Here is a 23609-nt window from a genome sequence, read left to right on the forward strand (position 1 = left end):
AGAGATATAGAATAGAGTAGTATAGTGTGTATACAAGTAACTGTATGCAGATATGAATACAAAAATTGTATCACTGTTAATAAAGGATATATACATCAGTATGACTATTTGCTGCTGTATTTCAACAAAAGTAAATGTATATATATATTACATTAATTGTATTAGATATTTGTATTGTGTTGCAAGTACAGGAAAGAAAACCATGATAAGCTTTTGTATCATTCTACTTTGCTTTGTATTTTCTTTCTTATGTATGTACAGGACAATCTTAATTGTCTAATAAACATTTTTTACATTCAAATAACTATTTTCATCTTTTTACCTAGGCTCAGTATAGTCCTCCCAACCCTGACTTATATAGCCCAAATGTGGACATGGAGCAAGTCACAGAGGTCAAGAATCTTGGCTATGGAAATGAGCCTTGTAGTATGACTATATGGCTTGAAGAAAGAAATGAAGGGTTGTATGCAAAGAGAATGAATTGTGGAGTGGGTGAAACATAATATTTTGATGTGGTTTGGGCTTGTGGAAGGAAAGGGTTGGTGTGAGAGAAAGACCACATCTGACAGAAAAATAGAGTGGATTAGTACTGGGAAGAGAGAAACGGGGAAGAATGTGTGGAAGAGTGTATGCAACGGTGGCACACAAGGAAAGGGATGTGTGGAGACTTTTGCCAAGACATCAGAGACATAAATTACCAAGGCTCCATGAGGGTATGGTATATAAAATCAAATTTTGAAATAGCAGATAAATAGGCCAACCCAGTGGTCCATGAGGGTCATGTACAGGTGGCTTAACTGGATAATCAGCTTGGTACTTTATGGGTTGTCAGCTACAGGCTATGCCTCCTATTGTACCCTTCAGCCCAACATGGCACAGCTGATGGCACAATGGAAGGAGAAAGGAGACATGTGAGCAGATCTTAGGGAAGATTTATAAAAGAGAAAAAGTGACATAATTGTAAAAACAAAAGAACAATGAAAAGCACAATTCAGCTAATTCTAGCCTACATGTGGAAAAGAGATGAAATAATGTGATTAAGCCATTTTTACATTTGTTCAGGAAAAGAATCTCTCTAAAAACTGCTCAGGCTCAACAACTGACTAACAATTAATTAACAAACACATAATTACCTATCCTAACTACTCCAAGGGTTTTGAAAATGATACATTAACCAAAATATAAAGATGATTCCATACCCATATATGGCAAAATAAACAGAACTAATGTGGTTCAAAACTAAATTCAAACTTTAAAAAAACCTGGCAAGGTTCAGGTTTATTTTGGGGACAAAAAGTTTTCATTCAGATCTGAAAATAACAAGGAGTTTAATGCTTTTATTCTCGAACTCCATCTCCTACAAATAGTAACCAGGATTGGAAGATCAATCTAACACTGGAAAGTAATAAACTGAATTATCCAAGCTGATTACCTCAAAGTTTAAAACGACTAATTAGACAAAATACAATGTTCAGAACAAATCTGTTCCTGTAGAATGATGAACATCATGATTTTACACAAAACATAAATTTCTTAAAAACCACTAACAATAAAAAAGCAGCATTCCTCAAAAAAAAAGACATTTTTTTTATACAAAAATTATCTTGCACTGATTCTTAAATTCATCCCCAAAAGTACAGAGCTCAAGATTTTTTTTTTTAAGCTGAAGGCTTCAGTCATGAACAAAAGTGCACATCAAGGCTGGACCTTAATTGAAATAAAGGAGATTATGGCAGCTAGAGACTAAGTGCGAACGAATGTGGCCTTTGTTGTCTTTTCCTAGCGCTACCTCGCACACATGAGGGGGGGGGAGGGGGTTGTTATTTCATGTGTGGCAGGATGGCGATGGGAATGAATAAAGGCAGACAGTATGAATTATGTACATGTGTATATATGTATCCCCAGGGATATTATCCCTGGGGATAGGGGAGAAAGAATACTTCCCACGTATTCCCTGCGTGTCGTAGAAGGCGACTAAAAGGGGAGGGAGCGGGGGGCTGGAAATCCTCCCCTCTCACTTTTTTTTTTTTTTTAATTTTCCAAAAGAGGGAACAGAGAAGGGGCCCAGGTGAGGATATTCCCTCAAGGGCCCAGTCCTCTGTTCTCAACGCTACCTCGCTAATGCGGGAAATGGCGAATAGTATGAAAAAAAAAAAAAAAAAAAAAAAAAAGTATATATGTATATGTCTGTGTGTGTATATATATGTATACGTTGAGATGTATAGGTATGTATATTTGCGTGTGTGGACGTGTATGTATATACATGTGTATGTGGGTGGGTTGGGCCATTCTTTCGTCTGTTTCCTTGCGCTACCTCGCTAACGTGGGAGACAGCAGCAAAGCAAAATAAAAAAATAAATGAATATATGAAATGGAAAAAGAGAAGGGAATTTAAAATTTTTTGAGAAAGTGAAATACCTGTCTTCCAAAATGTGCCAGGCCATAGTTATAGGGAAAGACATGAGAAGGTAAGAGAATTCCAAAGCTTCAATGTGTAGGGAAAGATGCAGTTATCAAAACAGCCCACCCTTGAGGTGCCCATGGTCACACAATAATCATTTGATGCAGCAGCTTGCAAAGTAATCATTAATGTGGAGTTACTTCCTTTCTATAAAGGTTACAGGAACAATTAATTAGCTATAATACACCTTTTTGACTGCACATACTTTTTCAGCATGATGGACATATCTTTTGAACAATTTTAAACAAAATCTAATTTTGAGTAGAAAAAAATGGTCGGTTTCATGCTTCCACCCCTTTTTGCAAAAGTAAGAAAAGAACATAATTATAGGGTTCATTATCTTTATTCCTCCCTACATCTACTTAAAAGGCCACCATGGATTGACAGATAATAGATAAAAGACCCTAAAGTAATATTCAAGGGTGCCCCAAATAACCATTATAAAGTTTTGGACAAAATGCTTTTTGACAGCTCTTGTAAGCCATGCATGAAAATATTTTGCACAAGACTCAGTAAACCTTCAAAACACACAATCTTCCTGGAAGAGGAAGTAATGTCTGATGATAACAAAGAGCGGTTGGACAAATGTCTCAGCATGAGATGAAAGCCGAGGTTCTTTAATATGCATGAATTACTCGATATCTAAACTTGACAAAATTTGCCTCTCATTCTCCATCTGAAGTATCCTACTTGGGGAACATCAATGTCCAAAATTAAAAGTGGCTCAAATCTCCCAAAACAAACATGGGTGAAAATTCCACCTGTCCCAATCTGGAGCAAATTATCCACCACCCTATTTATATACACTTATGACTAAATACTTCTGGACCCACCTTTCACCTCTAATCCCTTGTGCTAGAGCTACTCAGTATCACCTACAATTAATTCAGTGATAAAAATAGTGCAGATATTTCTTTACCCACCACACCTAATACATCTTCTAAACACCAAATGTGGTGGCTTAGCAACACTTAACAGACTAAATTATGAAAATTAATTTTCATTATGAACTACTGCTTCTATCAGGGAGATGCTTTTGTCTCTGGACCACATAATACATATAAGTCATGGGAATGGAGATGTATATCACCTCTTCTTTCCAAACTATCTCCATTCAATCCAAGGTTCTGAAATTATTTGGGCAAGTGACCTGACATTTCAGACCTGAAAAATGTCTCCTTCTTTTGATTTGCACTTACCTTTCATCTCCAAATGATATTGTAACAAATATATTATCTGAGAGGGTACACCCTTTTTTTGTAAACAAAGTGTGTTAATGTCTCTTCCTCCACTAATGGATCTTAAGGTCTTTGGCCAACTCTATCTCTAACGATTTATCTCAGTTATCCTTTTCTTAAATTTTCCATATCAATGATCCTCTATCAATTTCTAGTGCTTGTTTCCTACACTCTACTTTGGATGATTCCAACCTCCCTCACTTCTTGTACCTACTACTCATCTTGTGCCCATTCCTATCATCTACTTTTGTACAATTCAAAAATTGCTTCTTTGAACATCAGTAAGGCATATGGAAGCCTCCATCATGTTAATGTCTGACTGTGCTTCCTTATCTGTTGCAATTTTCCTCCTAAAAAATATGTATTGGTGCAATCCATCTCAGAAAAGGATGACCATCCTAATCCTTCCAACTATCATCCTGCACCCTATTGCTTTGACTTATCATCTCCAAAGCATTAGATTATCAACTTTTATTGCCTTAATAATCTAGAATATCATAGTCTTTCTAATCACTTGAATGATTTATGCAAGAGAAGATGCACTAGTGATTCTCTTTTCTGATCTGCTACCATTAAGTCCTCTCTATTAAAAAATATTGGTGAGATGTTGTAACCCTTGATTAATATATTAAGAGGTTTGATAAGGTGTGACATCTGTTTGAGTTCAGCCTCCACTCTTTTGGAGTTTCTTCAGTCAGTCAATCAGTGTCCTTGACTGCTGATGGATGAACTTTTCCTCTGATGTTCCTCAGGGTTATGAACAGTATACTAATTATTTCATATTCAATGTGTATTCACCATAAAAATCTTTATTGGATTTGTACTGTGGATAACTATTTTTAGTAGTCTTGTTCTGGAATGAGACTGAGAGAATATTGTAACTGATCAGACATGACTTTTTAAAAATCTTATAATCAATAATCTTACTGCTTTATGACATCCCTTTATGGGAGTTCCAAGAGGGAACAGGCATCATGCCACCCTTTTGAGGGAGTTCCAAGAGGGAACAGGCATCATGCCACCCCTTTGAGAGAGTTCCAAGAGGGAACAGGCATCATGCCACCCTTTTGAGGGAGTTCCAAGAGGGAACAGGCATCAGATATATAGACAGATAGATAGATTAATTTTCTTTCGTCTGTTTCCTTGCGCTACCTCGCAAACGCGGGAGACAGCGACAAAGTATAAAAAAAAAAAAAAAAGATAGATTAATGCTTTATTGTTGGGCAATAGGGTTTAGTTTTGATGACTATAATTAAGGATGGTAACTACCCTCAGGTAACAATCAATTGGTAAGCAAATTAATCTTCAATATCTTTGAGTTAATGAGGTTCAATATATTCTTGTTTGAGTAACCTCCCAACAATCCCTGAAGACAGGGGTAAACAATATTGCCCATGTATCTTCTGCATCTCATAGATGGCAACTAAGAGGGAAGAACCAGGAAGCTGGAAATCCTCCCCTCCTGCATTACTTTCCAAAAATGAGTAGATAACAACTACATATAATGAAAAAGAATGGAAAGTAACAACCATTTCAGTGATGGTGTACAACATATATTCAACCCGTATATAGGTGTTTTATATCTACTCTTGCAATACCATCAATACCTTTCATGAAGTTGTGACAAAATTTTTGGGTCTTTACGGCACAACTCTGTGTACCTGGTATATATAATGAGCACATCTAAGAGGTCAAAATAAATCCTCTGATATATATCAATTTCAAAATATCTCAAGTGAAAAGGACAAACTATACATATCCACAGAATCAATTGGTTCATTTTACCACTAGATTTCATAGAATAAGTGAGAAAAATGGTTCTTATTGGCAACTTAAAATTCTGGGAGGCATAAAATTCTAAACTGAAACATTTTTCACACAACAAATTGATGATATGAGTGCCTTGGTAATAGCAAGGTATCAAAAAAAGAAATGTTCCATGTAATTTAACTTCAACCTCTTCAATCCCCATTTCATCCTTTTATATAAATAAATTTTCATTGGTATTTCAGGATTCTTCCTCCTACAAAAGAACTCTCAACAGAAAAATCACAAAAGAAATGTACTGATGACAGAGTCACAACTTTGTTTAATGTACAGGTCACTGAACACTGGAAACTTATGCTACATCTATATGCTTTGAAGTTCTGAGAGTTAAACAATAATATAAAGAGAATATTTACTTGCCTTCCTCTAGGTGTGACTTTTCTCAACATTGTTTGCTTGTCTATCAACTTCAACAATGTTCTTTAATTTTCCATTCAGAATTTTGCTGTGATGTGTTCCATCCCAATAACAATGCCCACACTGAGAACATACATAAAACAACTTTGTTTTTTCTATGACTTCATGACGTACATGTTCCACTTGAACAGTGACACCAGAGCTTGTGACACCATTCGAAATATTAATCTGTCCTCCTTGGCAGTTGACCCATTCATCTTTTGTCTTCGACATACCATCTGAATTTTCCTTTTTCGAACATATATTTACAAAGACAGATGAGGGCACTAATATATATGAGCCTGAGTTACATTTTGTACACCGTGCGAAGATATCATTCAGGGTTACTTTAACATTGAATGCCTCAATAATCTCAGCTAGTTGCTGCTTTGCCACCTGAAATAACAGAGGATATCAGTATGACTGAAAGTTTTGTTTACAGGAACAGAAAGACATTGTTTATGTATCACACAATGGCCACCTATGTCTGAATCCCAGTCTTCTTCCCTTCGGTGCTGGTTAATAAATGTGAGATGTCATTATGACTTTTAATTTGTTTACGGTTGGAGTGGTGAAGGAATGAATGCAATGGTCTTGGAGAAAGGAGCAAGTATGCAGCCTGATGGGGGGGGGGGGGCTTGGGAGGTGGGTCTGTTGTTTGCTGATGACATGGTGCTGGTAGCAGATTCAATTGAGAAATTGAAAAAGCTAGTGTCTGAGTATGGGAGACTGTGAAAAATAAAGATGAAAGTAAATGCAAACAAAAGCAAGGTTATTAGGTTCAGCAATGAAGAGACAAGTTATTTGGGGTGAAAATTTTTTAGATACCTGGGAAGTGCCTATGGGTGTGAATGGAACTGAAGTGAGCCATAGGGTGGGTAAGGGGGAAGAGGTCCTGGGCAAATTGAGGAATGTGAGGAAAGTGAGATCACTGTCTCCAGTGGCGAAGATGGGTATTTCTAATGGTACAGTAATTTCAGTGTATGGCTGCGAGAAAAGGACCTCAGACAAAAATGTAAAAGAGAGGGTGACTGTGTTCAATATGACATGTATGAGGTCACTATGTGGTGTGAAGAGGGCTGATTTGATAAGAAATGATAAGGTAGGAAAATGGTGTGGTAGTAAGAGGGGTATGTATAAGAGAACTGAAAAGGGTGTGCTAAACTGGTTTGGACATATAGAGGAGATAATTGGCGAGAGGATGACTAAGAGGGTATACATGTCAGAAGTGGAGGGAACAAGGAGGTGGAAGCATGGAGTGAAAGATGCTTTGACAATTCAGAGCCTGAATATGCACGAGGCATGCAAGGGATAAATCAAATTAGATCAATGAAGTATATGGGGGATGACATGCTATCAATGGGCTGAACCATGGTATATGAAGCAGTCCTGGGAAACCGTGTAAAGGTCTGTGAACCCTGTTTGTGGATAATGTGGCTAGAGTTTCATTGCATTGTACATAAGTTACATTGTGGATATATATATATATATATATATTATTTTTTTTTTTTTTTTTTATACTATTCGCCGTTTCCCGCGATAGCGAGGTAGCGTTAAGAACAGAGGATTGGGCCTTTTTTGGAATATCCCCACCTGGCCCCCTCTGTTCCTTCTTTTGGAAAATTAAAAAAAAAAAAAAAAAAAAAAAGAGAGGGGAGGATTTCCAGCCCCCCGCTCCCTCCCCTTTTAGTCGCCTTCTACGACACGCAGGGAATACGTGGGAAGTATTCTTAATCCCCTATCCCCAGGGATAATATATATATATATATACCAGGTTTGGATGGTATTGCAGTGGAATTTATTAAAAAAGGGGGTGACTGTATTGTTGACTGGTTGGTAAGGTTATTTAATGTATGTATGACTCATGGTGAGGTGCCTGAGGATTGGCGGAATGCTTGCATAGTGCCATTGTACAAAGGCAAAGGGGATAAGAGTGAGTGCTCAAATTACAGAGGTATAAGTTTGTTGAGTATTCCTGGTAAATTATATGGGAGGGTATTGATTGAGAGGGTGAAGGCATGTACAGAGCATCAGATTGGGGAAGAGCAGTGTGGTTTCAGAAGTGGTAGAGGATGTGTGGATCAGGTGTTTGCTTTGAAGAATGTATGTGAGAAATACTTAGAAAAGCAAATGGATTTGTATGTAGCATTTATGGATCTGGAGAAAGCATATGATAGAGTTGATAGAGATGCTCTGTGGAAGGTATTAAGAATATATGGTGTGGGAGGCAAGTTGTTAGAAGCAGTGAAAAGTTTTTATCGAGGATGTAAGGCATGTGTACGTGTAGGAAGAGAGGAAAGTGATTGGTTCTCAGTGAATGTAGGTTTGCGGCAGGGGTGTGTGATGTCTCCATGGTTGTTTAATTTGTTTATGGATGGGGTTGTTAGGGAGGTAAATGCAAGAGTTTTGGAAAGAGGGGCAAGTATGAAGTCTGTTGGGGATGAGAGAGCTTGGGAAGTGAGTCAGTTGTTGTTCGCTGATGATACAGCGCTGGTGGCGGATTCATGTGAGAAACTGCAGAAGCTGGTGACGGAGTTTGGTAAAGTGTGTGGAAGAAGAAAGTTAAGAGTAAATGTCAATAAGAGCAAGGTTATTAGGTACAGTAGGGTTGAGGGTCAAGTCAATTGGGAGGTGAGTTTGAATGGTGAGAGGCTGGAGGAAGTGAAGTGTTTTAGATATCTGGGAGTGGATCTGTCAGCGGATGGAACCATGGAAGCGGAAGTGGATCATAGGGTGGGGGAGGGGGCGAAAATTTTGGGAGCCTTGAAAAATGTGTGGAAGTCGAGAACATTATCCCGGAAAGCAAAAATGGGTATGTTTGAAGGAATAGTGGTTCCAACAATGTTGTATGGTTGCGAGGCGTGGGCTGTGGATAGAGTTGTGCGCAGGAGGATGGATGTGCTGGAAATGAGATGTTTGAGGACAATGTGTGGTGTGAGGTGGTTTGATCGAGTAAGTAACGTAAGGGTAAGAGGGATGTGTGGAAATAAAAAGAGCGTGGTTGAGAGAGCAGAAGAGGGTGTTTTGAAGTGGTTTGGGCACATGGAGAGAATGAGTGAGGAAAGATTGACCAAGAGGATATATGTGTCGGAGGTGGAGGGAACGAGGAGAAGAGGGAGACCAAATTGGAGGTGGAAAGATGGAGTGAAAAGGATTTTGTGTGATCGGGGCCTGAACATGCAGGAGGGTGAAAGGAGGGCAAGGAATAGAGTGAATTGGAGCGATGTGGTATACAGGGGTTGACGTGCTGTCAGTGGATTGAATCAAGGCATGTGAAGCGTCTGGGGTAAACCATGGAAAGCTGTGTAGGTATGTATATTGCGTGTGTGGACGTGTGTATGTACATGTGTATGGGGGGGGTTGGGCCATTTCTTTCGTCTGTTTCCTTGCGCTACCTCGCAAACGCGGGAGACAGCGACAAAGTATAAAAAAAAAAAAAAAAAAAAAAAAAATATATATATATATATATATATATATATTTTCTTTTTTTTCTTTCAAACTTCGCCATTTCCCGCATTAGCGAGGTAGCGTTAAGAACAGAGGACAGGGCCTTTGAGGGAATACCCTCACCTGGCCCAATTCTCTGTTCCTTCTTTTGGAAAATTAAAAAAAAAACGAGAGGAGAGGATTTCCAGCCCCCCGCTCCCTCCCCTTTTAGTCGCCTTTTACGACACGCAGGGAATACGTGGGAAGTATTCTTTGTCCCCTATCCCCAGGGAAAATATATATATATATATATATATATATATATATATATATATATATATATATATATATATATATATATATATATTTTGCTTTGTCGCTGTCTCCTGCGTTTGCGTGGTAGCGCAAGGAAACAGACGAAAGAAATGGCCCAACCCACCCCCAAACACAATGTATATACATACACGTCCACACACGCAAATATACATACCTACACATCTCAATGTACACATATATATACACACACAGACATATATATATATATATGGGGTGAGAGAGTATCATTAAATTTTAGGGAGAATAAAAAGATGTTCTGGAAGGAGGTAAAGTGCGTAAGACAAGGGAGCAAATGGGAACTTCAGTGAAGGGCGCAAATGGGGAGGTGATAACAAGTAGTGGTGATGTGAGAAGGAGATGGAGTGAGTATTTTGAAGGTTTGTTGAATGTGTTTGATGATAGAGTGGCAGATATAGGGTGTTTGGTCGAGGTGGTGTGCAAAGTGAGAGGGTTAGGGAAAATGATTTGGTAAACAGAGAAGAGGTAGTAAAAGCTTTGCGGAAGATGAAAGCCAGCAAGGCAGCAGGTTTGGATGGTATTGCAGTGGAATTTATTAAAAAAGGGGGTGACTGTATTGTTGACTGGTTGGTAAGGTTATTTAATGTATGTATGACTCATGGTGAGGTGCCTGAGGATTGGCGGAATGTGTGCATAGTGCCACTGTACAAAGGCAAAGGGGATAAGAGTGAGTGCTCAAATTACAGAGGTATAAGTTTGTTGAGTATTCCTGGAAAATTATATGGGAGGGTATTGATTGAGAGGGTGAAGGCATGTACAGAGCATCAGATTGGGGAAGAGCAGTGTGGTTTCAGAAGTGGTAGAGGATGTGTGGATCAGGTGTTTGCTTTGAAGAATGTATGAGAAATACTTAAAAAAGCAAATGGATTTGTATGTAGCATTTATGGATCTGGAGAAGGCATATGATAGAGTTGATAGAGATGCTCTGTGGAAGGTATTAAGAATATATGGTGTGGGAGGCAAGTTGTTAGAAGCAGTGAAAAGTTTTTATCGAGGATGTAAGGCATGTGTACGTGTAGGAAGAGAGGAAAGTGATTGGTTCTCAGTGAATGTAGGTTTGCGGCAGGGGTGTGTGATGTCTCCATGGTTGTTTAATTTGTTTATGGATGGGGTTGTTAGGGAGGTGAATGCAAGAGTTTTGGAAAGAGGGGCAAGTATGAAGTCTGTTGGGGATGAGAGAGCTTGGGAAGTGAGTCAGTTGTTGTTCGCTGATGATACAGCGCTGGTTGCTGATTCATGTGAGAAACTGCAGAAGCTGGTGACTGAGTTTGGTAAAGTGTGTGAAAGAAGAAAGTTAAGAGTAAATGTGAATAAGAGCAAGGTTATTAGGTACAGTAGGGTTGAGCGTCAAGTCAATTGGGAGGTGAGTTTGAATGGAGAAAAACTGGAGGAAGTGAAGTGTATTAGATATCTGGGAGTGGATCTGGCAGCGGATGGAACCATGGAAGGGAAAGTGGATCATAGAGTGGGGGAGGGGGCGAAAATTCTGGGGGCCTTGAAGAATGTGTGGAAGTCGAGAACATTATCTCGGAAAGCAAAAATGGGTATGTTTGAAGGAATAGTGGTTCCAACAATGTTGTATGGTTGCGAGGCGTGGGCTATGGATAGAGTTGTGTGCAGGAGGATGGATGTGCTGGAAATGAGATGTTTGAGGACAATGTGTGGTGTGAGGTGGTTTGATCGAGTGAGTAACGTAAGGGTAAGAGAGATGTGTGGAAATAAAAAGAGCGTGGTTGAGAGAGCAGAAGAGGGTGTTTTGAAGTGGTTTGGGCACATGGAGAGGATGAGTGAGGAGAGATTGACCAAGAGGATATATGTGTCGGAGGTGGAGGGAGCAAGGAGAAGAGGGAGACCAAATTGGAGGTGGAAAGATGGAGTGAAAAAGATTTTGTGTGATCGGGGCCTGAACATGCAGGAGGGTGAAAGGAGGGCAAGGAATAGAGTGAATTGGAGCGATGTGGTATACCGGGGTTGACGTGCTGTCAGTGGATTGAATCAAGGCATGTGAAGCGTCTGGGGTAAACCATGGAAAGCTGTGTAGGTATGTATATTTGCGTGTGTGGACGTATGTATATACATGTGTATGGGGGGGTTGGGCCATTTCTTTCGTCTGTTTCCTTGCGCTACCTCGTAAACGCGGGAGACAGCGACAAAGTATAAAAAAAAAAATATATATATATATATATATATATATATATATATATATATATATATATATATATATATATATATTTTTTTTTTTTTTTTTTTTTTTTTCTTTTATACTATTCACCATTTCCCGCGTTAGCGAGGTGGCGTTAAGAACAGAGGACTGGGCCTTTTTTGGAATATCCTCACCTGGCCCCCTCTGTTCCTGCATTAGCAAGGTAGCGCTAAGAACAGAGGACTGGGCCTGTGAGGGAATATCCCCACCTGGCCCCATTCTCTGCTCCTTCTTTTGGAAAATTAAAAAAAAAAAAAAAAAAAAGAGGGGAGGATTTCCAGCCCCCGCTCCCTCCCCTTTTAGTCGCCTTTTACGACACGCAGGGAATACGTGGGAAGTATTCTTTCTCCCCTATCCCCAGGGATAATATATATATATATATATATATATATATATATATATATATATATATATATATATTTTTTTTTTTTTTTTTCATACTATTTGCCATTTCCCGCATTAGCGAGGTAGCGTTAAGAACAAAGGACTGGGCCTTTGAGGGAATATCCTCACCTGGCCCCCTTCTCTGTTCCTTCTTTTGGAAAATTAAAAAAAAACGAGAGGGGAGGATTTCCAGCCCCCTGCTCCCTCCCCTTTTAGTCGCCTTCTACGACACGCAGGGAATACGTGGGAAGTATTCTTTCTCCCCATCCCCAGGATATATATATATATATTTATATATATATATATATATATATATATATATATATATATATATATATATATATATATATTATTCTATTTATCATTTATTATACATAATCGCTGTTTCCCGCATCAGCGAGGTAGCAACAGGAAACAAACGAAGAATGGCCCATCTACTCATATACACATACATATACATAAGTGCCCATATGCACACATATACATACATATACATATCAACATATAATAGAGTTGATAGAGATGCTCTGTGGAAGGTATTAAGAATATATGGTGTGGGAGGCAAGTTGCTAGAAGCAGTGAAAAGTTTTTATCAAGGATGTAAGGCATGTGTACGTGTAGGAAGAGAGGAAAGTGATTGGTTCTCAGTGAATGTAGGTTTGCAGCAGGGGTGTGTGATGTCTACATGGTTGTTTAATTTGTTTATGGATGGGGTTGTTAGGGAGGTGAATGCAAGAGTTTTGGAAAGAGGGGCAAGTATGAAGTCTGTTGTGGATGAGAGAGCTTGGGAAGTGAGTCAGTTGTTGTTCACTGATGATACAGCCCTGGTGACTAATTCATGTGAGAAACTGCAGAAGCTGGTGACTGAGTTTGGTAAAGTGTGTGAAAGAAGAAAGTTAAGAGTAAATGTGAATAAGAGCAAGGTTATTAGGTACAGTAGGGTTGAGGGTCAAGTCAATTGGGAGGTAAGTTTGAATGAAGAAAAACTGGAGGAAGTAAAGTGTTTTAGATATCTGGGAGTGGATCTGGCAGCGGATGGAACCATGGAAGCGGAAGTGGATCATAGGGTGGGGGAGGGGGCGAAAATCCTGGGAGCCTTGAAGAATGTGTGGAAATCGAGAACATTATCTCGGAAAGCAAAAATGGGTATGTTTGAATGAATAGTGGTTCCAACAATGTTGTATGGTTGCAAGGCGTGGGCTATGGATAGAGTTGTGCGCAGGAGGGTGGATGTGCTGGAAATGAGATGTTTGAGGGCAATGTGAGGTGTGAGGTGGTTTGATCGAGTAAGTAACGTAAGGGTAAGAGAGATGTGTGGAAATAAAAAGAGCGTGGTTGAGAGAGCAGAAGAGGGTGTTTTGAAATGGTTTGGGCACATGGAGAGAATGAGTGAGGAAAGATTGACCAAGAGGATATATGTGTCGGAGGTGGAGGGAACGAGAAGTGGGAGACCAAATTGGAGGTGGAAAGATGGAGTGAAAAAGATTTTGTGTGATCGGGGCCTGAACATGCAGGAGGGTGAAAGGAGGGCAAGGAATAGAGTGAATTGGATCGATGTGGTATACCGGGGTTGACGTGCTGTCAGTGGATTGAATCAGGGCATGTGAAGCGTCTGGGGTAAACCATGGAAAGCTGTGTAGGTATGTATATTTGTGTGTGTGGACGTGTATGTATATACATGTGTATGGAGGTGGGTTGGGCCATTTCTTTCGTCTGTTTCCTTGCGCTACCTCGCAAACACGCGAGACAGCGACAAAGCAAAAAAAAAAAAAAAAAAAACATAACATCCCTTGCAAGACTGTTCTATGTAGATTCAATATTTACATTTATATATATATATATATATATATATATATATATATATATATATATATATATATATATACAGTGATTGTGTCAGCGTCGCGTCGCCTCGCCGCAGTGTATCGAGACAGACTTCCCCAGAACTTTTAAAGGGGAAGTAAATGTTTATAGTTGTGTTAATGGAGTGATAGTTTTCATGCATGGTGTTTTTTGACAAGAAAATAGTGAAGTTGGAGAAAAATGTAGCTTAGACATTGAAGCTTATTGACACAGTGGTGAAATTGATGAGAACTGCTATTGACGTTTGTGTGAATAAATTGTACATTTCCTTTTCCATAGCCAGAGGTTGAACCATTATGTGACATTCATTTTTTTTTCATTCATTTCAAGCTAAAAGTTTGTTTCTAAATTGTTCTTACATTTTTCATATGTATATATATGTATGTGTGTGTGTGTGTGTGTATGTGCATATGTGTGTGTGTGTGTGTGTGTGTGTGTATATGTATATATATATGTATATTATCCCTGGGGATAGGGGTGAAAGAATACTTCCCACGTATTCCTCGCGTGTCGTAGAAAGCGACTAGAGGGGACGGGAGCGGGGGGCCGGAAATCCTCCCCTCCTTGTATTAACTTTCTAAAATGGGAAACAGAAGAAGGAGTCACGCGGGGAGTGATCATCCTCCTCGAAGGCTCAGAGTGGGGTGCCTAAATGTGTGTGGATGTAACCAAGATGTGAAAAAAGGAGAGATAGGTAGTATGTTTGAGGAAAGGAACCTGGATGTTTTGGCTCTGAGTGAAACGAAGCTCAAGGGTAAAGGGGAAGAGTGGTTTGGAAATGTCTGGGGAGTGAAGTCAGGGGTTAGTGAGAGGACAAGAGCAAGGGAAGGAGTAGCAATACTCCTGAAACAGGAGTTGTGGGAGTATGTGATAGAATGTAAGAAAGTAAATTCTCGATTAATATGGGTAAAATTGAAAGTTGATGGAGAGAGGTGGGTGATTATTGGTGCATATGCACCTGGGCATGAGAAGAAAGATCATGAGAGGCAAGTGTTTTGGGAGCAGCTAAATGAGTGTGTTAGCGGTTTTGATGCACGAGACCGGGTTATAGTGATGGGTGATTTGAATGCAAAGGTGAGTAATGTGGCAGTTGAGGGAATAATTGGTATGCATGGGGTGTTCAGTGTTGTAAATGGAAATGGTGAAGAGCTTGTAGATTTATGTGCTGAAAAAGGACTGATGATTGGGAATACCTGGTTTAAAAAGCGAGATATACATAAGTATACTTATGTAAGTAGGAGAGATGGCCAGAGAGCGTTATTGGATTACGTGTTAATTGACAGGCGTGCGAAAGAGAGACTTTTGGATGTTAATGTGCTGAGAGGTGCAACTGGAGGGATGTCTGATCATTATCTTGTGGAGGCTAAGGTGAAGATTAGTATGGGTTTTCAGAAAAGAGGAGTGAATGTTGGGGTGAAGAAGGTGGTGAGAGTAAGTGAGCTTGGGAAGGAGACCTGTGTGGGGAAGTACCAGGAGAGACTGTGTACAGAATGGAAAAAGGTGAGAACAATGGAAGTAAGGGGAGTCGGGGAGGAATGGGATGTATTTAGGGAATCAGTGATGGATTGCGCAAAAGATGCTTGTGGCATGAGAAGAGTGGGAGGTGGGCTGTTTAGAAAGGGTAGTGAGTGGTGGGATGAAGAAGTAAGAGTATTAGTGAAAGAGAAGAGAGAGGCATTTGGACGATTTTTGCAGGGAAAAAATGCAATTGAGTGGGAGAAGTATAAAAGAAAGAGACAGGAGGTCAAGAGAAAGGTGCAAGAGGTGAAAAAAAGGGCAAATGAGAGTTGGGGTGAGAGACTATCAGTAAATTTTAGGGAGAATAAAAAGATGTTCTGGAAGGAGGTAAATAGGGTGCGTAAGACAAGGGAGCAAATGGGAACTTCAGTGAAGGGCGTAAATGGGGAGGTGATAACAAGTAGCGGTGATGTGAGAAGGAGATGGAATGAGTATTTTGAAGGTTTGTTGAATGTGTCTGATGACAGAGTGGCAGATATAGGGTGTTTTGGTCGAGGTGGTGTGCAAAGTGAGAGGGTTAGGGAAAATGATTTGGTAAACAGAGAAGAGGTAGTAAAAGCTTTGCGGAAGATGAAAGCCGGCAAGGCAGCAGGTTTGGATGGTATTGCAGTGGAATTTATTAAGAAAGGGGGTGACTGTATTGTTGACTGGTTGGTAAGGTTATTTAATGTATGTATGACTCATGGTGAGGTGCCTGAGGATTGGCGGAATGCGTGCATAGTGCCATTGTACAAAGGCAAAGGGGATAAGAGTGAGTGCTCAAATTACAGAGGTATAAGTTTGTTGAGTATTCCTGGTAAATTATATGGGAGGGTATTGATTGAGAGGGTGAAGGCATGTACAGAGCATCAGATTGGGGAAGAGCAGTGCGGTTTCAGAAGTGGTAGAGGATGTGTGGATCAGGTGTTTGCTTTGAAGAATGTATGTGAGAAATACTTAGAAAAGCAAATGGATTTGTATGTAGCATTTATGGATCTGGAGAAGGCATATGATAGAGTTGATAGAGATGCTCTGTGGAAGGTATTAAGAATATATGGTGTGGGAGGCAAGTTGTTAGAAGCAGTGAAAAGTTTTTATCGAGGATGTAAGGCATGTGTACGTGTAGGAAGAGAGGAAAGTGATTGGTTCTCAGTGAATGTAGGTTTGCGGCAGGGGTGTGTGATGTCTCCATGGTTGTTTAATTTGTTTATGGATGGGGTTGTAAAGGAGGTAAATGCAAGAGTCCTGGAAAGAGGGGCAAGTATGAAGTCTGTTGGGGATGAGAGAGCTTGGGAAGTGAGTCAATTGTTGTTCGCTGATGATACAGCGCTGGTGGCTGATTCATGTGAGAAACTGCAGAAGCTGGTGACTGAGTTTGGTAAAGTGTGTGGAAGAAGAAAGTTGAGAGTAAATGTGAATAAGAGCAAGGTTATTAGGTACAGTAGGGGTGAGGGTCAAGTCAATTGGGAGGTGAGTTTGAATGGAGAAAAACTGGAGGAAGTGAAGTGTTTTAGATATCTGGGAGTGGATCTGTCAGCGGATGGAACCATGGAAGCGGAAGTGGATCATAGGGTGGGGGAGGGGGCGAAAATTTTGGGAGCCTTGAAAAATGTGTGGAAGTCGAGAACATTATCTCGGAAAGCAAAAATGGGTATGTTTGAGGGAATAGTGGTTCCAACAATGCTGTATGGTTGCGAGGCGTGGGCTATGGATAGAGATGTGCGCAGGAGGATGGATGTGCTGGAAATGAGATGTTTGAGGACAATGTGTGGTGTGAGGTGGTTTGATCGAGTAAGTAACGTAAGGGTAAGAGAGATGTGTGGAAATAAAAAGAGCGTGGTCGAGAGAGCAGAAGAGGGTGTTTTGAAATGGTTTGGGCACATGGAGAGAATGAGTGAGGAGAGATTGACCAAGAGGATATATGTGTCGGAGGTGGAGGGAACGAGGAGAAGAGGGAGACCAAATTGGAGGTGGAAAGATGGAGTGAAAAAGATTTTGTGTGATCGGGGCCTGAACATGCAGGAGGGTGAAAGGAGGGCAAGAAATAGAGTGAATTGGAGTCATGTGGTATACAGGGGTTGACGTGCTGTCAGTGGATTGAAGCAAGGCATGTGAAGCGTCTGGGGTAAACCATGGAAAGCTGTGTAGGTATGTATATTTGCGTGTGTGGACGTGTGTATGTACATGTGTATGGGGGGGGGGGGGTTGGGCCATTTCTTTCGTCTGTTTCCTTGCGCTACCTCGCAAACGCGGGAGACAGCGACAAAGTATAAAAAAAAAAAAAAAAAAAAAAAATATATATATATATATACACACATACATATACACATGTACATATTCATACTTGCTTGCCTTCATCCATTCCTGGTGCCACCCTGCTCCAAAGGAAACAGCACTGCTTCCTCCTGCTTCAGTGAGGCAGCACCAAGAAAACAGATAAAGAAGGCCACATTCATTCACACTCAGTCTCTAGCTGTCATGTATAATGCACCAAAACCACAGCTCCCTATCTACATCTAGGCCCCAAAGACCTTTTCATGTTTACCCCAGACATTTCACATGCTCTGGTAAAGTCTACTAACAGCACATTGTCCCCAGTATACCATGTCGTTCCAATTCACTCTATCCTTGCACACCACTCACCCTCCTGTATGTTCAGGCGCCGATTGCTCAAAATCATTTTACTCCATCCTTCCACCCTTAATTTGGTTTCCCGTTTCTCCTTGTTCCTTCCATCTCTGACACATATATGCTTTTTGTCAATCTTTCCTCATTCATTCTCCCCAGGTGTCCAAACCATTTCAACACACCCTCTTCTGCTCTCTCAACCACATAGTTTTTATTTCCACACATCTCTCTTATCTTTTCATTACTTACTTGATCAAACCACCTCACACAACATATTGTCCTCAAACATTTAATTTCCAACACATCCATCCTCCTCCATACAACCTTATCTATAGCCCATGTCTTGCAACCAAATAACACTGATGGAACTACTATTCCTTCAAACATACCCATTTTTGCTCTCCAAGATAACGTTCTCTCCTTCCACATATTCTTTATTGCTCCAAAAACCTTTGCCCCTTCCCCAACCTGTGACTCACTTCTGCTTCCATGGTTCCATTCACTGCTAAGTCCACTCCCAGATATATAAAATACTTCACTTCCTCTCAGACTCAGTCCTCTGTTCTTAACACTTCAAAATACTCACTCCATCTCCTTCTCACTTCAACACTACTTGTTATTACCTCCCCATTAGCCCCCTTCACTAATACTTCCCACGTATTCCCTGCATGTCGTAGAAGGCAACTAAAAGGGGAGGGAGCGGAGGGGGCTGGAAATCCTCCCCTCTCGTTTCTTTAGTTTTCCAAATGAAGGAACAGAGAAGGGGGCCAGGTGAAGATATTCCCTCAAAGGCTCATCCCTCTGTTCTTAGCGCTACCTTGCTAACACGGGAAATGGCGAATAGTATGCAATAGTTTGCAAGGAAAAAATGCAATTGAGTGGGAGATGTACAAAAGAAAGAGACAGGAGGTCAAGAGAAAGGTGCAAGAGATGAAAAAGAGGGCAAATGAGAGTTGGGGTGAGAGAGTATCATTAAATTTTAGGGAGAATAAAAAGATGGTCTGGAAGGAGGTAAATAAAGTGCGTAAGACAAGGGAGCAAATGGGAACTTCAGTGAAGGGCGCAAATGGGGAGGTGATAACAAGTAGTGGTGATGTGAGAAGGAGATGGAGTGAATATTTTGAAGGTTTGTTGAATGTGTTTGATGATAGAGTGGCAGATATAGGGTGTTTTGGTCGAGGTGGTGTGCAAAGTGAGAGGGTTAGGGAAAATGATTTGGTAAACAGAGAAGAGGTAGTAAAAGCTTTGCGGAAGATGAAAGCCGGCAAGGCAGCAGGTTTGGATGGTATTGCAGTGGAATTTATTAAAAAAGGGGGTGACTGTATTATTGACTGGTTGGTAAGGTTATTTAATGTATGTATGACTCATGGTGAGGTGCCTGAGGACTGGCGGAATGCGTGCATAGTGCCACTGTACAAAGGCAAAGGGGATAAGAGTGAGTGCTCAAATTACAGAGGTATAAGTTTGTTGAGTATTCCTGGTAAATTATATGGGAGGGTATTGATTGAAAGGGTGAAGGCATGTACAGAGCATCAGATTGGGGAAGAGCAGTGTGGTTTCAGAAGTGGTAGAGGATGTGTGGATCAGGTGTTTGCTTTGAAGAATGTATGTGAGAAATACTTAGAAAAGCAAATGGATTTGTATGTAGCATTTATGGATCTGGAGAAGGCATATGATAGAGTTGATAGAGATGCTCTGTGGAAGGTATTAAGAATATATGGTGTGGGAGGCAAGTTGTTAGAAGCAGTGAAAAGTTTTTATCGAGGATGTAAGGCATGTGTACGTGTAGGAAGAGAGGAAAGTGACTGGTTCTCAGTGAATGTAGGTTTGCGGCAGGGGTGTGTGATGTCTCCATGGTTGTTTAATTTGTTTATGGATGGGGTTGTTAGGGAGGTGAATGCAAGAGTTTTGGAAAGAGGGGCAAGTATGAAGTCTGTTGGGGATGAGAGAGCTTGGGAAGTGAGTCAGTTGTTGTTCGCTGATGATACAGCGCTGGTGACTAATTCATGTGAGAAACTGCAGAAGCTGGTGACTGAGTTTGGTAAAGTGTGTGAAAGAAGAAAGTTAAGAGTAAATGTGAATAAGAGCAAGGTAATTAGGTACAGTAGGGTTGAGGGTCAAGTCAATTGGGAGGTAAGTTTGAAGAGAAAAACTGGAAGTAAAGTGTTTTAGATATCTGGGAGTGGATCTGGCAGTGGATGGAACCATGGAAGCGGAAGTGGATCATAGGGTGGGGGAGGGGGCGAAAATTTTGGGAGCCTTGAAAAATGTGTGGAAGTCGAGAACATTATCTCGGAAAGCAAAAATGGGTATGTTTGAAGGAATAGTGGTTCCAACAATGTTGTATGGTTGCGAGGCGTGGGCTATGATAGAGATGTGCGCAGGAGGATGGATGTGCTGGAAATGAGATGTTTGAGGAAAATGTGTGGTGTGAGGTGGTTTGATCGAGTAAGTAACGTAAGGGTAAGAGAGACGTGTGGAAATAAAAAGAGCGTGGTTGAGAGAGCAGAAGAGGGTGTTTTGAAATGGTTTGGGCACATGGAGAGAATGAGTGAGGAAAGATTGACCAAGAGGATATATGTGTCGGAGGTGGAGGGAACGAGGAGAAGAGGGAGACCAAATTGGAGGTGGAAAGATGGAGTGAAAAAGATTTTGTGTGATCGGGGCCTGAACATGCAGGAGGGTGAAAGGAGGGCAAGGAATAGAGTGAATTGGAGCGATGTGGTATACAGGGGTTGACGTGCTGTCAGTGGATTGAATCAAGGCATGTGAAGCGTCTGGGGTAAACCATGGAAAGCTGTGTAGGTATGTATATTTGCGTGTGTGGACGTGTGTATGTACATGTGTATGGGGGGGGGGTTGGGCCATTTCTTTTGTCTGTTTCCTTGCGCTACCTCGCAAGCGCGGGAGACAGCGACAAAGAATAAAAAAAAAAAAAAAAAATATATATATATATTTTCCACAACTGTTTGCTACTTCCTGTGTTAGGAATAAACGAAGTAAGGCCTCTATTGCTCACATCCATTTTCTAGCACTCATGTGTAATGTATCTGAATTACAGCCCTCTATTCACAACCATGCCCAACAGCCCTTTATGTGGCATCCCACTGCTGCTTCATATGCCCTGATGGCATATCACTGCCTGTATTAAACATTGCTCCAATTCACTCTTATCCTGTGTACAGCTTTCACACCCTTGCATGTTCAGGCCCTTAGCACTCACAGCATTTTTCACTCAATCTTTCCATCTCTAACTGGGTATCTCATTTTTTGTCCCTTCCATTTCTGATACATCCTTTCTCAGAACCTCTAAACTCTCATTCTCTCCATATGTCCAAACTATAACAGCACATCCTCTTGAGCTGTCTCGAGAACACTCATTAACACACCTCTCTCTCACCCTTTGACTGCTTAATCAAACCACCTTCCAAGACATATTGTCCTTAGATACTTTTTTCCTGCACATCCATCCTGCTCCGCACACTCTTGTCTATGGCCCATGTTGTGCACCCACACAAAATTGTTAGGACTACTGTACCTTCAAACATCTCCATTTTTGTCCTCCCAGGCAATGGCCTCTCTTTCAACACATTCCTTAATGCTCCCAGACTCATTTCAGCTTTCATGGTTCCATTCACTGCCATATCTATGCACACCTAGGTACCTATGTATGAGAGATTTAGAATGGCAGGTAATGCAAAAGGAATTAATTGTGGAATGAATGAAACATAATCCTTTGAGGTGGCTGGCCATGTGGAAAGAATGCAAGATGGGGAGTTTAAAATGACAGTAGATGCAAGAGGAAGACTACAAGTGATAAGGAGAAAGAAAGTGAAACAGTGCTGGGAGGAGAGAAGGGGGGGGAGAGAGAGAGAGAGAGAGAGAGAGAGAGAGAGAGAGAGAGAGAGAGAGAGAGAGAGAAGAAGAAGAAGAAGAATGCTTGGAATGGTGTATGTGAGGGAGGCATGTAAGGATAGGGATAAGCAGAGACTCTTGCCCTGGCCACCACTTGAAGGGAGTTCCCAGAAGGAACAGGCATCAGAGGCATAAAAAGATAGAAGTGACCTAACAAGTACTAAACACCCAACGTCTGAACCCAGTCTTAAACACCATCCTACCAAATGTACATCCATCTGAAACCACACTCCCCACACATATATGAGTCACAATTTCTTGTGTGGGCTTTGGACACCACCCATTGCTACAACATACAAACGATTCAACTTATCACAAGACCCCTCATGCACAAGATGCAACTTCCATAATGAAGACACAGAAAACTTAAAACTAAACTGTTTTGCACTAATCTGACAGATAAAAGTGCATCACACACCCTGGCCTGTGGTCCCATCCAGTGAATGTGGCTGGCTCTTTGAGCACTGCAGGAGCCCTAAAGAAGACAGAAGACACACCTAGGGTAGGAAGGATAAGGCATACAAGTTAAACACTTCCATCATCACTTTTCTGTTTCTTGTTGGGAAAGATCTCATTACTGTATCACTTAATACCAAGACTAAAAACACCATCTTGTCAATGGGCTCCTTGAATTCATGCCATTGTGTTCCCCACATTAAAGTTTTTCATATAACTCCTATGTCTTTGTCATTTTCTTCTCTCCCTTTTTCCCTCTAAGTGGGACCTTTGTAGGGAAGGTGCAGAAATACTGTTAATCATTCCATGACTAATCTATTCAAATTTCTCTTCATCAAATCAAATTGCATCAGGTTATCTTTCCCTTATTTTTGGATAATATTCAGGTATCTTCTGTTTTTTGTCTACTGTATCCACTTATTTACACATTCTTGTATAATCTACACAACGCCTGGCTACATTCTCCCTTACATCCTCATCTATATCTGAAATCATGATTAGAAAGAATACTGAGGTTAATGATATTCCTTGTTGTACACCTAAAAGCACGTCTTTTTGTCAGACTTGGTTCCATTTGCAACCATTCAGTTTTCCAAAATTTTAAGTATACTTAGGTAAGGAAATATGCATGGGAGAAAATGAGAACAGAAAATTACACAAATTGATACATCTCTGGGCTGAATTTATCTCAATATAAAAAATCTATTTTTCAGAGACAAAATCCTCTTCACTATCACTCACCTCATTTGGAACGTTGTATACGTATTCAGCAGGAATAAACTTGGATAATCGTTTGTATGATCCACCCTGTGTTAGAACCACTCTCTTCTCCCTCTCAAAGTAGTCAATGCAACGATCACAATTCTCACCATTTTCTAAGGCTTTAGCATCAATGCCGCATAAACGAAGCTGCTTTGCCAACCCCTAAAGAAAAAACTAATTTGTTTCATAAGATCATGGG

At 40.6% G+C, this 23609-nt stretch overlaps 1 protein-coding gene across 2 annotated transcripts in view; it reads right to left on the minus strand.

Annotated features, from left to right (window-relative positions):
* Window positions 1–208: 208 nt before the first annotated feature.
* Nbr (exonuclease mut-7 homolog) overlaps window positions 209–23609 on the minus strand; it is a 29480-nt gene continuing 6079 nt past the window's right edge. For both annotated transcript variants that reach the window (XM_071668190.1, XM_071668191.1), the window contains exons 4-5: window positions 23390–23572; window positions 209–6318 (exon numbers count right to left, since the gene is read on the minus strand). In XM_071668190.1, coding sequence (XP_071524291.1) covers window positions 5893–6318; window positions 23390–23572 — 609 coding nt within the window. In that variant the 3' untranslated portion in view covers window positions 209–5892. The remainder of the gene's footprint in view (window positions 6319–23389; window positions 23573–23609) is intronic.

The sequence above is a fragment of the Panulirus ornatus genome, chromosome 12 (genome assembly GCF_036320965.1).
Source record: "Panulirus ornatus isolate Po-2019 chromosome 12, ASM3632096v1, whole genome shotgun sequence".
NCBI classification, from domain to species: domain Eukaryota; kingdom Metazoa; phylum Arthropoda; class Malacostraca; order Decapoda; family Palinuridae; genus Panulirus; species Panulirus ornatus.